Below are 15,654 nucleotides of genomic sequence, written 5' to 3' on the forward strand. Positions count from 1 at the left end.
AAAAATTTCACTAGCTATAAACCGATTGGGTACCTCAAGAACACAAGGGAAGAAAAACAAAGAGTCTTTCCTCATTTTGTCATCTCTCTAGGCCACATCCCGAGTTGAAGACACCCACTCCTTTCACCTCCTCCTCCTTCTTCTTCTCCTGCTTCTTCTTCTTAGACTCTTGGCTCTCTCCCTTGTGCTCTCTCTCTCTCTCTCTGGTGCAATGGGACGCAGAGGCCGGGAGGGGGATGGGTTGTGCGACTAAGAACTAGGTTCACTTGAAGAGAGAGGGTTGATGGCGTGTCGGTGAGGAGGTGGATTGATGGCATGAAGAAGCTTAAATCCAAATGGTTGAAGTGCGCGTTAAAGATATGGTGAAGTGTACATGATATGCTGCATATAGTTTCCTTTTCCTTTATTCGCTTGCTACAGAACCGACTGGAGAGAAAGGTGATGAGAGATCAGAAGAGAGAAGAAGAATAGACTGGAGAGAGAGAATCAATCGAAGAGTGGAGATGGGAGATCTGTGGAGATGCGTGCGATCAGTGAGGGTTTTGGTTGATGGCGTGAAGAACGGCTCCTTCTATCATGGTCATGTGAGGCGCATGTTAGACTTTCAAACTGAGTGAAAATATGCTGAACGGCAGGAACAAAAAATCAACAGGAAAAAAAGTTCAAACTGAGCATGGCGTGAGACTTTAATAGAGATGTCACATGGATTTATTGTAGATGATAGCAAAAAAGGCGATGAAGGGTGCTAGGAATTGCTTGGCAAACAGGCTAACCTTCTTTCTTGGCAGAGAGGAGCTGGAAAAAATGTTTGCTGCCATGCTTGCAGTATGCCAGTATTTACAAGGATGCTTGGAAAAAATGCCTGCATTATTTAATGTTATAAAATGAAGCATAGCACCATGTAAAAAGGGACTCTAGGTCTCTTTTACTGATAGTCCATCATCGATCCAGTCGTATGAAAAATTGAATCAACAGTTTGACGGCGTATGTGAAAACCAATAGTTCCTTAATTATTTTTTTTGAAGGTGAGGCTAAGACTGATTGATGAGTTTCCTTCTCCAAGTTTTTGAACATCTGTAGATCTATTGAATCAACAATTTGTCGAGATATGTATCTTTTTGAAGGTGAGGCTAAGACTGATTGATGAGTTTTCTTCTCTAGATTTTTGATTGTCTGCAGATCTATAGAATCAACAGTTTGACGACGTATGTGAAAACCGATAGTTCCTTATCTTTTTGAAGGTGAGGCTAAGACTGATTGATGAGTTTTCTTCTCCAAATTTTTGAATCTACATATCCATTGAATCAATAGTTTGATGGCGTATGTGAAAACTGATAGTTCCTTATCTTTTTGAAGGTGAGGCTAGAACTGATTGATGAGTTTCCTTCTCTAAATTTTTGAACGTATGCAGATCCACAGTCGTCTATAGCAGATCTGCATAGACTTATATTCCTACGTGTTTTCCTTCCTAAACAAATGCATTTGGCAATTTTTATTCATATCTACTCTTGGCGACATCCAATATCCTTTTTGTTTAATAAAATGGATATTGAGGAGTTGTTGTCAGATTTTGTGAGTTTTAAATTCATTGCTTTTGCAATCTCGAAAATAGTAAGAAATCTATACAAGAATACAAGTCTGTCTGAACAGGAGAGTTGAACTTTTGAATTGATATTTTATTTTTTTATTTAGAAGTTGTTAAAAGTGATTAATGTCATATATATATATATATATATAAAATTGACATATATATAAAAAAATAATAATAATAAAAAAAAAAATGATGAAAAGCATGCATATGGGAAAATGTGGCTATAGTGGCATTCTTCTTCCCCGCTTTTCTAACATCATGATTAATAGTGTTCATCCACAATAGAAAGGCATGTACTTGGCTTTAAACATACAACGAGGGCTATAATTGTGCCAAACCGAATATTTAAGTTTGGTTTGTTTATTTATTTTTTATTTTTTAACACGAGTTGAGCTTAAGGTTATTATTGAACTAAATAATCTATTCAAATTCTGTTCATTTATTTTTAAAACGAACTCGACATTGTTTCACGAGTTAATTAATTTAGTCATTTCATATATAAAATAAATGTCGTTGACAAATAACAATTCTCATTTGAATAAGGAAGCAAAAAATAATTTAGCTCATTAAATTTAAATAAAAATAAATAAAAACTGTTGCGAGTGGGTACGCAGGTGATTTTGTGGAGATTTTATATATATATATATATATATAGGTAAAGGGACAGATTTAGCTTAACGTGAGAATTGGAAGACACCTCGTGTCCGCCTTTCCTTTTTGTATTTGGCCACCATACTCAAAAGTAGGGCGTCAAATTAAAATACTAGTACCAGCTTCCCTTTGAATTTTCCTAAATTTAGGGAACAAAACTACTTTTTAATTCTTATCCAAATACACTTCAAAATTACCTGTTTTTTTTCTTTCTTTTTTTCTTTTTTCTTTTTGTGTACCGTTAAAATATTATTTCTTTACAAAAAACAACTTTTCTACCTATCTTCACATTTTTTACAAAAACCTAACACAATCCCAAATGAAAGGTAAAAATATGAGAGATGAGAGAGACGATATATATTTTATGTTAAAATAATATATCGGGAAGTATTCTAACATTCTCAATGTTTAGGGAAACTGCTGAGTAACAAACACGTGTCTGAGGCTACCTTTTCAGAGTTCAAATTGTTTTTCAAGTTAATATGTAGAACGTGCAAGGAAAAGGAAGAAAAAAAGGGCAGAGGATGGAGATAAACAATAAAAAAAAAAAAATAATAATAATAATAATAATAATAATAATAATAAGATATGTGAACAGTATAACGCTACATGTAGAGTTGCACTGTTCACAAATCTAAGAAAAATATATTCTAGCTTTTGTTTACTTAATTTAATGGAGTATGTTTTTAACCTTTTGTTTACCTACTTTAGCCTAAAGTTGCAAATAGCTAATCCATTGGGAAAACTCTAACTTAAGCATCAGGATATCTCCGGTCCTCTCGGAGACCGGCAAACCAGATGACAATTTTCTCTATTTTCCAGGTAGCCCATTGCCGGTTCAGTCGTACGAAAAATTGTATTGACAAATAAAATTCTTGTGTATTTTTTTTTTTTTTCAATTTTTTACATGTCTTGTATAAATTTGGAACTATTTCTTCTATACATATTATTTGCACTAGTTTCTATGTCTACCTTTGAACATTTTTAGAGAAATCTTGCTTCACCTTTCCAAGCATTCCTGCTAGTTGTTTTGGCTTGGCAGATCAAAATAGCTTTTGCTTTCTTTCTTCTTAATCTTCATCTTACAACTTGACCATCATGGGCATCAAGGACTTCTATGGGGTCCTTAAAATAACATCCATCATCTGGTGATGAAGTGGTGGGTGACTGAATATGTGGTTTGAAATTCCTAGCATGATGAACATAAAACATCATGGTGACTGGTCAGGATCATCCTAGTGTTACAAAATTGTGAAACTTGGATAGACAGCCCAATATATATTATGAATTGAGATTAAAAAATACTTCAGAATGAAAGACAAAAGTGCTAATTACAAGATGAAATTCATAACAACAAGATTAAAAGAACAGAATATAAAATAACAACATTACCAATAATTATAAAATTAATTTGAAAATGATCACAATTAGAATAGGACAACCAACCATAAAGAAAAGATAAGCAATCTGTCTTTTCAAAACTTTCGCCCTAATTAAAAAAATATTCTTGTAATAGGTCATGTTCCTGGTCAAAAATATAGTCAAATCACCTTTCCTATTCTTTCCCCAAATCCCACTACTAAGAAAGATGTTCAATTCTTACCCTTCACATCCTAAGACTATCGACAACTTCATGAATTTGCCCAATATTTCCCCTTGGTAAACTGATCACATAAGCTGCCTAAGCAAAACAAGGAGATAATAGTAGTTGAAACAAATGATCATACTACCCAATTTTTTTAGATTTATAGCTGAAGATCAAAGAAAATGATTAGTTGGTTATATTATATGCCTTTTCTTTCTTAGTTTAACCTTTTTTTCTTCCTAATCTTTATATATATATATATATCAGAGATCATAAATTAGAAAAGAGGAGGAAAAACTTAATTTAAGGGCTAATAGAGTCTTTTTTTCTAAATAACATCTTTAATGAAATAAAAAAGAAGAAACATTATTTTAAAAAAAGAAACTCAGTTGGACGATGCTGAAAAAGAAGTGAGTTTTTACCAGGAAACTCACCTTGATGATCTCAACTAGTTGGTCAACTCCACTTTCACTAGCAAACAAAGGCTGAAAGAGAGAAGTTGGATGAAAAACATGAGTGACAGAATATACAAAGCAACAGTTAAAACAGGTCTAAGTATCCATATAAATTCGAATAATGGCTTGAACAGATATAAGAAACGTTGTGTTCTGTTTTCACCTGATAAAATGCAAACCCAGTTCAGTAGAAATAAGATTCGAGATTCTCACACCCATTTCGTCAAACAGGTGCTATGTTTGCCATGGGTTCCAAATAAGCAAGAGTTGCAGGCAGTCACAGTGCCATCAGGGCTCAAAATTGGACAGAAACCTCGCAAAACAACGAAAATTTTGATCGAGAAAACAAAACCCAGAACCATACCTTGGTTGATTTTGAAGGAAAAAAAAATTTGGACCATTTCTCGATTTATGCGTGTCATCCTTGCGCAGGGGCCATGCTAATCTTCTCTGTATCGTTCCAATTTTATCGGATGTCCCGAAGGACGATCTCCTCTGCTCTGCTTCGCTATATAAATTCGTCTCTAGTCTTGCAACTGAACGATGTGGTACTAGCGGGTTCAGAACTAAAAGGGTACTTCTTACTTGGGCCGGTATAAGCCTTAAATTAGGCCTGGCTCAAGTATTCAAGATTTGGGCCTCTATAGCTTCATTCAAATTACTCTTCAGGATATATCCATTAAGATATAAATTTTCTGGGTCTTTATTTTATTTTATATTTTGATATTTGTAGTGATACTAATTTATCATTCCCAAAACTACTAATCACTCCCAACAGCCTCACCGCTTTAACCAAAAAAAAAAATTTCCTTTTTTCTTTCATTTTCTTCTCTCATCTCCCATCTTTCTCACACGATGTCCTTATTTTATGGACATGAAGGTTTCTTTGTCCCTGACATAAATTTTGTGGTTCTTTCATTTATCTTTTCTTTCTCTCTTTCTTGAATTTAGTTGAGAAGCAAATGAAAACTTATGTGAATTTCTTAGCAATGATTTAATTTCAAGATGAAGGTGTATGGTAGCTTGTTGTATAAAAAAATTAAATAGAAAAATAATAAAGAAATCTGAAAATATATTATTTCAAAAGGAATAATATTATTTAATGAATTTCTTTCTTTCTTTCTTTATTGAATTTAGTTGAGAAGTAAATAAAAACTTCTTTGAATTTCTTAGCAATAATCTAATCTCAAGATGAAGGTGTATGGTTGCTTGTTGTATAAAAAAATTAAATAGAATAGTGATAGTGAATAATTAAAATGATGAGGCTGCTGGGAGAATTTTAAAAAAGTAGCTCACTAGAATAGAGAAAAGTGATTTTTAGTTACTTTGGTGAGTAAAATTTAATGAGGCTACTAGGAATGCTCTAATATGAGTTATAGTTTAACCCTTTTTTCTTCCAAATCTTTTTTCTTTTTTCTTTTTTTAAAAAAAATTAGAGATCAAGCCTATATACAATGACTAAAGCTGTAATTTTTAACATAATTTGCGAATTCGATACAAACTCAACATAAAATTAATGTGTTAAAGTTGAAGGGTCTAACACGTTTAATTAAATAGGTCAAATTAAGGTTGAGCTATAATGCTATATAATTTTATACTCATACTTCAATACAATCTAAATTCAACACGTGACATTTACGACTGATAGTTTTTTACACGACGTAACACCCAATTGACAATGCCCCCAAACTTTCAATTGCGACAATGTCTTCCCATACTATAATAAAAAATAAAAAAATGATTAATGTTCGTCAAGTAATAAAAATACTCATAATGAAATAAAAATATTTTTGAAAAAAACAAAAATCCGAAGGGTTGCCGAACCACCGTGGCCACATCCTCTCCATCACAAATCAGCACCATTTCCTGGCCCCATGCTCAACTTCCATTTTCTATTCCTCTGTCAATGGAAAAGAAAGTATATCTACCAAGTTAGTCATGTGGAGTGCACATCAGAAGTGCCGCTGGATTGAAAAACAAGTATCCTGACGTTGAATTGCAGCAATAAGAACCCCATTAAACAAACATGAGCAGCGAGCTCATGGTGAAAACAGGGATTGCAACCCCATTCGCCCGAGGTGCCATCAGTTGCTTGCAATCCCATTTGGGACCGGTCTCTTTTATATAAAATATATATATGTGGTTTTTTTTTTCTCAAATTAATGGGGGTATTTTAGTCTTATCTTTGAGGGGGACATTGATAATTTTTTAGTAGTTTGAACAGGAAATTGTCGTAATTGAAACTTTGGAAAAAACATTATCAATTGGATAATAGTTTGAAGAGAGTATGATTTGACTTTTTTTTTTTTCTTTAAGAAAAAAAAAAAAAAAAAAAAAAAAAAAAAAAAAAACTCTCTTCTATGATAATTTTCATAAATAGCCTATTTTATGAAATAAAAATGAAACTCTTTTGGACAATGATAAAAAAGAACAGAATAACCTGACTAAAGAGTTATATACCGAGAGAGTTTCTTTTGGTCATAATTTTCTTTATTTTTTGGCAAAAATTGCAGGTATAATGCCTTTATTTAATATGATTCTTTTGTTAAGTTTCAAGATCAATTGTCCTAATCACATGCAATTTGAGCAGTCCCACACAGAGGGGTTGCGAGGCCCGAGGCAAGCAGGTCATGCAACCGAACAGGGATTGGCTACAATTCTCAAATTGCAGCCAATCTCTATAGTTAATAAAAGCAATCCATGATTGGGTCTACCTGCCAAAGGAAGTGAGCCCCATACCTTGGGATATTCGGGTACATGTCGGACAAGTGGATCCCATTAAGGCCCTCTCTCATGAAAAATGCTACACCATACACTTTTACCCCTCTTCGATCACACCCATCCCGCGTGGGATAGGCAAGGAATAAAAGGGGATGGTGTAGCATTTCTCCACTCTCATTAGCCGCCTGAATTGGCTAACTACAATCGAGTTGGTGAATTGCAGCCGGTCCCGATTCCCTGCACCACTCTGTGGAGACTACCCGAATTGCATGGAATTTAGGCAACCAACTAAGTGCAAGGGATCTTTATTCCAAGTTTCATGCCCACGTAGGACTTCAAGATTAGATGCAGCCAACCAAAACTATAATTTTTCATATCCAAATCTTTGTCTGTCTCTAAGAACAGACAAAGGTAAGAACGCTCATGAGAAGAGAAGCTAAAAAGAAAAATACTTTTTAACATAGGGTATACATACATATATGCTGATACCTTTAACCTTACTAAAATCCCCTGCAATAGGGGTCACAAAAAATATACAAGGAGTTATAGGGGTCTAGGAATAAAACTTCAAAAGCACCTCCTAAAGCAAGCAAACTCAAAGCCTCAGGTTTCCTATATTAATTGTCCTAGCAATTCCTTGTACAACACTCTTTCTCACAGGACGCAAGAGATGGTGATTAACAGGAAAGGCGAGGGACTCTGATAGATGCCAACACATGACCAAATGTGGCGTGGGGATGGCAACCAGAAGTAAAAGAGATTCATAACAGTTGCTAAGTGTGCAAAGCCATAAACAAGTTCTGCTTCCGAGCATGTTCTGGAATAAGTTTATTGATGATATCGGGTGGAATGCCGGAGAGCTCTGTCAATAAGAATAAAATATAAACATTGGGAGGCATGAGAAGCCAGGGCAAAACCAAATTGAAATAACTTCAACAGGTTAAAGAATGCATACATGAGCACTACAACATCAAAGAACAGATTGTTAAAAATTGAAAGTGCCAATATGCTTCCTACCATCAATGACATTAAGATGAAAAAATCATAAGCACTCTTGTAAAAGTTCATTCCTACAACATGATTTTATAAAAATGCTTCAGGTGATGATGATGAAAGATGTAGTAGAATAAGAGTGGGATAGGTGAACTTCTACTAAAACCCTTTCTTTTTATGAGTAAGAAATTTTCATTAAAAGCGTAAGGCGCCCTTAACTACACAGGAGCAACTCAGCTAGCCCACATGAAAAACCCATGAAAACCCACAAGAAACTACATACCCACAACACCCAAAACCCACATGAAACCCAAAATACAAAAGAAGCCCCCAACAAACACCCAAGATACAATAGAAACCCCCCATCAAACACCCAAGACACAAAGTAACCCCCATAATACAATAAAACCCAAGATACAATAATAACCCCCCCATCAAACACCCAAGATACAAAGTAACCCCCTATAATACAATAAAACCCAAGATTCAATAGAAACCCCCCATCAAACACCCAAGATACATAGAACCCCCCATAGTACAAGAAAAACCCCCCAAGAATCTACTAAAACCCTAATGAATACACAAAAGGGAAAAAGGATTAGCCAATGCAAGATCAGAAAGTATAAGGTTATATACTGTCTGCATTTCTGTACTACTTGACTTCTCTTTTTCTCTTAAGTGATCTTTTTTTTTTGTCCCTTTGCTTTCTGTTATATTCATAAATTATGTTCATGCTATTTCGAGGCTTATATGTTGGTGAATTTCAAATAAAGCTTTTCCCACAATCAAGCCACTTTTATATTTTTTTCTTCAATTTTTTTTTTTTTAAAAAAAAATCATAAAAAAAAGTGAAATTCAGAGAATTAACCACCCAAAGGAGGCAATTTTATTTTCGTTCAAAGAAAGCACCAGCACTATGATGGTGTGATATGCTTATTTTATTTGGTATTTACCCGGTGGTTTAAAATTAAACAGAGGAGGAAGAGGGCGGCCATTAGGAAGTCGACTGTTTGGGTCCCTCAGTTCATCGAAGAAGGGGTGAATGCAAGCTTCCAACTGCAGTACCACAACAGAAAAAAGGGTGAGATTGAGTAATACTTCTGGCCATGGGCAAATAAAACAATGAAATTTACTTACCGCAGTGCATCGCAAATTGGGAGAGTACTGAAAAAACCTACAAACAAGGTCCACTGCTTCTGGGGGCAAACGTTTTTGGAAGACCTGTTGGATGAGAATGATGTCAGTCCCACAGAAACGAACTTCCATGTTGTAAAGATCCGTTGTTAGCAAATGCTAATTACTAACTAGATGCATATTATAAGTTCAAAAGACAATACAAAAGAACAAAAAAAAAAACAACTTTACATATGCATATACATGAATAAACAGTGGGACTCCGTGAAAGGTTTCACTAAGTTTTGCATGAGAAAAAGAACAAATTTAGATAAAGAAGAAAATAAGGGAACAGGCTCATTCTTCAATTAAATGAAGCAGATAATACGTATGGGTTAACATGAGCATCCATAGAAATCAAACGCTATCTTTAATTAATCATCAAATTTCTTCCAGGAGAACAACCCATAAGAATCCCCTAGACTAGCTACAGCAAGCCTTGCCCTATGCAAAACTGATTCAACCTTTGAAGTTAAATGTTATGACCCACAAAAAATATATACTATCTGCTTCTCTCCCCATGCCGATGGCCAAGCCCCATTATGCATTTAAGATGCCTCCTAGACTTCTTAACAGTCTCAACCCATCGCACTCTACACCTGCTCTTTTTTCTTTTTAAAGTGCACTGCACCTGATTACCTGCGAATGCACAGGCAATTCAGGAGAGTTGAAACTGAGGCCTCTGATTCCCGAGCCAGCACCTTCCACAACTGTTCTACCAGTAAAATTTTCCTATGCACTTATTATACATGTGGGATCTTGGTCATACAAAATGTCCTCAACTCCTCAGACCACGCCAGTCCAATATATTATGTCTGATCTTAACACTTTAACCACTTAAGCATCCTCCAACAACTGAGCAACTTAGACAGTCCACTAAAAAAAGCACCAAGAAACAAAGGAAACTGATGACATTGTGAACATGCTATGAACAAGGAAAAGGAAAGAGGCATTCCTTGTGCCATGGATGAGGCTTTATCTGTGGGAATTTAAATTCAGTATAATTTGGATTCATGCACTTTATCTCCTCTCTGGTTGGAGTTCCCAAAACCTGCACAAAAGTTTAAATTTCATGAGATAATAATTTAGGACATTCTTAGGGCCTAAATACTTGTCTGCAAAACTTTTCAAAAAGAGAAATAATATATGACGTATCATAAGGAAAACAGGTGATTTGGATCTTTTTTTTAACAATAAAAGTGTATTTTATAGTTTCATAATGGAGAAAGCACTTGTAATCCTTTGTTTCCTGTTTCCATATGCCATAAACATAAAGCCTTTAGCTAAAATTACAAGAGTTGGATCAGCAAACACCAATCATCTCTATTTTTGTTAAAACAAAAATTTATCTACATAAAACATTAGACTTCCTGAATCAATGGATCCCAGGATGGCCCAATTCAACAGAAATATAAAGTCTAAGAATTAGTTCAAAACCAAGTGCTTATATTTTTGTTTGACAAGTTTGGAATTTTTATATCAAAGAGTAGCCAAAATCAGAATTCCAACATGTGCATAGTAAATAGTATATTCACAAAGACAGGTGGAAAAATAATAAAATTAATCTCACCTTTATGATCTCAACTAGTTGGTCAACTCCACTTTCACCAGGAAACAAAGGCTGAAAGAGAAGTCGGATTTAAAACATTAGTGACAGAATATACAAGGAAACAGAAAAAACCGGTCTACGTATCCATATAAATTCGAGTATCAACCCACCTGTCCAAGAAGTAATTCAGCCATCACACAACCTGTAGACCATATATCTATTGCAGTTGTGTATTCAGTGGCACCAAATATGAGCTCTGGAGCGCGATAATATCTTGAACAGATGTAAGAAACGTTGGGTTCTCCTTTCACCTAATAAAATGCAAACAGGACTCGGCAAATGCAAATAAACAAGTCGCAGCCATCGATAACCAGAGTGGCATGAAAAGCTTACCAATACTTTTGCACTCCCAAAATCACAAAGTTTCAGCTGATGAGTATGGGGATTAACCTGAGCAATGAACAATTAGCATTGAAGCAGGGACAATGAAAGGAAAAGAAATATCTTGAATGTATGTAAACAAAGTCATCAAGAAAGACAACTAAGTCTATATCATCAACATATAAGTGGAATTCATCGTTGGGATGATAGCAAACAACAATCTTCTTATAAGCCAATTTTTCAAAGATGGTTCAGAGCCATCAAAGCCCCAGAAGTAAGTTAAAAAGAGAGAACTCTATTGTGCATGCATTTCCACTTTATTATAAATAATCGAATTTTAGCCATGAGATTATCAAATATTTGGAGAGAACAAAACTTTTAAACCATAACATAGGCTCTTACTAGTAAGTTTTGAGGCTTGATGTCACGGTGACAGATACCAATACAGTTATGTATATAGGCAAGTGCCCTGCAGATCTGCACCCAGAACAGTTAAATAATATTAGCAACAACCAAAAAGCCCAATAAATGAGAAACCGATAAAAATTTTAGCTTTTAGCTTATACAGTTTTCTTTTTTATAATTTTTGAGTATTTTTGCAGTCTTTAATGGCAAGACTCCATTAAGAATTCTCGCAGGTGAGACTTCTAAAAGGCTTTTGTGAAATTCTGAGACTTGCTTCTTCCTTATTTTATTCCCAAACTGCTGGGTAAGCTTTATAAGCACAGCACATCCATCAGTTAGACCAATCTCATTCTTGAAACCCTTTGCCTTTAGTTAAAACCTCAACCAATTCAGTAGAGAATAAACAGTCATAAAATCATAATAAGAATGCTTGCTTATGGCATTGCAAAGTTAGATAGGCACTGTTTAGTAAGCATCCCAAAATGTGCCACTCCCAATTGCACATACAGACGTACACTGTAAAAGATTATGCTTTCTATGTAATGACTTATAATTCCTTCAAATCATAAAATTGCAGTTGCCATATCCCATATATTCAATAATGAAGGCATGATCCATGCAACAGAATTTTATTGTTGAAAAAAATACCAATGTAGTTAAAGATCAAAAGAAATACACCAAAACAGAAAGAACTATGGAATCCAGACAAGTTCTTACAAACCTGGTAGGTATAAAGTTTAACATATATTAAGGGCATTCGCTGGTTGATCCTGCTATAATTTCTTGCAATACGGTTAACAGTTTCAGGGACAAACTCAAGTACAAGATTCAGGTAAAGCTCTTCTTTGTCTGTAGTTGAATAGAAATAATGTTTAAGGGCAACAATATTTGGGTGATCCAACATCTGCATTATCTGCAATTCCCGATTCTTATAACGCTTGTCTTGGAGAACCTTCTTTATAGCAACAATCTCTCCAGTTTCTCTACACTTTGCCTGCATAAAGACAACATAATTATTTCAAAAAAGTGAAACAATGTTAAAATAAGTAGAACGTAGATTAACAGCAATATAATAGCGTACAACTTACTTGGAAAACAACACCAAAAGAACCAGTCCCAACCACATGTTCTGCAATATAACTCACCGTCTGTCAACCCAAACACAACACGTGTTGTGAAAAATGTAAGATACTCAATGACTTATCACATCATCACATGAAACTTTCATATTCAACAATTAGATTTACTTCCAACCTGCCTAGATTGACCATTTCGACCACCAATAGTGGTTCGTATTACATGTCCCGTTTCAGCACCAACACCATCAATTACATCTGGTTCACTATCCTGCAACAGATTAAAAAGTAAGGAATAGCACTAGGTAGAGCAAAAAAAAATACTAAATACAAAGGTCTCAAAACATTTTCATAGCTTGAAGAAAGGATCCAATCATGCAGTGTCCCCTTGCAAATATCAAACCATTTCAGTACCACTTTTCCGACATGCTGCTAATTGTAGTGGATACTTAAAAGGACTAGAAGCGAACCATTGGATATTTGCAATAATTGACAGGGAACAGAAGACTTTTAAACATCAAAAGATAAAGAACTCTAATTTATAGAAGCTTACTCTGTCCTCATCATGGTCCACTTTATCCCTCAGTCTCATCTCAAGCATCTCTCTCCCCAGCCAGTCAACTGAACTAGATGAACCCTTGAAGCCATTAACAGACCTGGAACTGCCCACTCCACCATTTCCTAGGCTGGCAGAAGCCATAAATGCGCCTGGCGAATGTTAAAGATGCTAGTATGTGCTAATCTCGTGATACTTGGTAATTTTGCCTCCCACACCATCCAAGAACCTATCTTCCTAAAAGAATTAATTGCACAATCTTAAAGCCAGAAACGAATATTAAACATACAAAACATGATAGATACGTGTAATCGTGTTGATTTTAGAAAGCTTTAAATGTCTAATTGAATGTTGTCATCAAGCACTTCATCTAAATTACAAATTTCTAACCAATATGTTTTTTTGCTCTGATAAGTGAGCACATGGTCATGCCATTGTAAAAAAAAATTCCCTAAAAGAAACATTTAGGGATTCACCATCAAGCATTAAGATGAAAAACAAAAGAAACATTTACAATGATTTTAAAGGGATTCAACAATCGCGCAATCATGTAAACAGATAGCATTATTATAGAAGTGTCTTAGAATGACTATAGAAAATTATAGCATTATCATTCTGAACTAAATGTACATTCAATGATCACTATAAAGCATGACGAAGGAGAAAAACACAAAAACGACTGCAGAGAAATCATTTTTCCTCTCCTCTTTACACATATCATGATGAAGGTTCTGCATCAATTGCAGCCAAACCTCGACGACAAAAAAAGAGGATGAAACCAAGTAAGAAATGTATAATAGGAGAAGTTTTGCACATGCAACAAAATCACAGCAATTGAAGCACCAATTAGGTCGAAAATTAAAAAGGAAAAAAAAAAAAAAAAAACCTTTGGTTGAACCCTTATTATGAAAACACATTCTTTGATTTTCCATGTTAAAATTGCAGAGCTCCTAAACCAACATACCCAAGCAGGGTAAAGAATTAAAAGGCAATGTAAACAAAATGCTGCGCCGGCTCAATGATATACCCCAACAGCACCCCCAGCTCTAAGCATGAAGCACATGGATATCTAAAACAGTGTGTAAAGAAAGTAAGTCAAGAAATTGATTTGTTCAAATGCTTACGTACATGTGCTGGAAGATTAGCAGATTAAATTACATTAATATATAATACCCTATTTACAAGCATTTAAAGAATAACCCCACTTTGTTCTTACAATTTTGCATTACCACAAATCACCAATTTGTGCCAAAAGCAAGGAAACAAACAAGCTCCGGCTCAATTCCTATCGGTTTTGCACTGAGATAGTGAGATTCATTGCAAAATCTACCAAGAGCATTTCAAAGCAAAATTAAACATATAAATTGCCCCACAAAATTTACAAATCCAACAAACAAAATCAATCAGATCTAGACCTAAATCGCACCAATCATTCGAGGCCACAAAAAATCCACAACACAACCAAAATCAACAAAGAATTTTCCCAAGAAAAAAGCATCAAGCTGTCAAAAACCATAACATATTCACAGAAATCCACAAAAAGTCTCATGTTTCCAGAGAACCAAACAGATCGTCGAGAATTCTCTTCTTTCTGTCACAAACTCACCTGCAAGTGTCTCGAAGCGAAGAATTCGAATCGGAGCTTGAGCATTTTACTCAGATTTTTCGACTTCGAACTAATTCTGAATATATTTTTTTTCTTTTTCAGTTTCTCTCTCTCTCTCTCTCTCTCTCTCTCTCTCCGGTGTGAGAAGTAACAGTGGAGTGGATTGCTCTTCCCAATGACTTTTCTGTCAGTTTTTCTGACAAGCTTCATTCACATACATATATCTCCTTCCTTATTTGGCTTTGTATTCTCTACTGTAGACAAGGTACATACACTCCCGTGTATTTTGGAAATATTTTCTGAAAAATCCCAATCAATATTATTTTTAAATTATATATTGATATTCAATTTTGAAATAATGAGTTGATAAATAAATACAAATATATTACTATTAATAATAGAAAATGCTTCGGATACTTAACTTTGATGGTTAGAATATTAATTCATAATTAAATCATTCATTTTTTATCCGCTTACATTTTTTAATAAATGACGATTTAACATGGTATTAGAACTAATATCCTTAATTTGAACTTGTTTTTATCATTTACCTCTCATTTTCATTAAGTATTATCAGGTATTGGGCTTTACTTATTAACGAGTGATTTAACATGGTATTAAACCAAATGTCTTGAATTCGAATATCATTAACCTTCCATTTCAATTAAATATTTTCACATGTTAGGCCTCACTTATTAAAAGGTAATTTTTTGTTTAGGTAATTAAGGGGTGATTGAAGCCGGCCTACACGTGACGGAGAATACACAAATATTAATTAAATTATTAGATTCATCACTTTCTATTTGCCTTTGAGATAAATGGTAATTAATTTAACATGGTATATGAACAACGATCATGAGTTCGAACTTTGTCTATGTAATTTCATTTTCCATTTCAATTCAATTAAATATG

General features: G+C 34.5%; 1 protein-coding gene, 2 long non-coding RNA genes and 1 other non-coding gene across 4 annotated transcripts in view; 1 reads left to right on the top strand and 3 right to left on the bottom strand.

Moving 5' to 3' along the window:
- Positions 1-2,900: 2,900 nt before the first annotated feature.
- Positions 2,901-4,827, bottom strand: LOC133880921 (uncharacterized). Its single transcript, XR_009902465.1, has 3 exons — positions 4,446-4,827; positions 4,262-4,312; positions 2,901-3,431 (listed from the first exon to the last, which is right to left on the bottom strand). It is a non-coding gene; the product is annotated as an uncharacterized LOC133880921 (long non-coding RNA).
- LOC133880920 (uncharacterized) overlaps positions 3,006-15,654 on the top strand; it is a 70,509-nt gene continuing 57,860 nt past the window's right edge. The window contains exon 1 of the long non-coding RNA XR_009902464.1: positions 3,006-3,015. This is a non-coding gene — a long non-coding RNA (uncharacterized LOC133880920). The remainder of the gene's footprint in view (positions 3,016-15,654) is intronic.
- LOC133882960 (U6 spliceosomal RNA) lies at positions 4,669-4,769 on the bottom strand. Its single transcript, XR_009902776.1, has one exon. It is a non-coding gene; the product is annotated as a U6 spliceosomal RNA (small nuclear RNA).
- On the bottom strand, positions 7,435-14,943 carry LOC133880919 (shaggy-related protein kinase kappa). Its single transcript, XM_062319882.1, has 13 exons — positions 14,743-14,943; positions 13,134-13,373; positions 12,759-12,851; positions 12,593-12,652; positions 12,226-12,498; positions 11,502-11,576; positions 11,112-11,168; positions 10,889-11,029; positions 10,740-10,790; positions 10,124-10,220; positions 9,134-9,216; positions 8,950-9,052; positions 7,435-7,865 (listed from the first exon to the last, which is right to left on the bottom strand). Exons 2-13 carry the CDS (start codon positions 13,278-13,280, stop codon positions 7,777-7,779), a joined length of 1,269 nt encoding a protein of 422 aa, XP_062175866.1. The 5' UTR covers positions 13,281-13,373; positions 14,743-14,943; the 3' UTR covers positions 7,435-7,776.

This window comes from Alnus glutinosa, chromosome 11, assembly GCF_958979055.1.
Source record: "Alnus glutinosa chromosome 11, dhAlnGlut1.1, whole genome shotgun sequence".
NCBI classification, from domain to species: Eukaryota; Viridiplantae; Streptophyta; class Magnoliopsida; order Fagales; family Betulaceae; genus Alnus; species Alnus glutinosa.

Bases quoted from the DNA above. Each gene is read 5' to 3' on its own strand.
- LOC133880919 (XM_062319882.1), bottom strand. From the start codon at position 13,280: ATGGCTTCTGCCAGCCTAGGAAATGGTGGAGTGGGCAGTTCCAGGTCT. The intron at 11,030-11,111 runs GTAAGCTTTTCA...GCATTTTATTAG, and splicing joins TTGGGAGTGCAAAAGTATTG to GTGAAAGGAGAACCCAACGT. The intron at 10,791-10,888 runs GTGGGTTGATAC...CTTCTCTTTCAG, and splicing joins CTGAATTACTTCTTGGACAG to CCTTTGTTTCCTGGTGAAAG.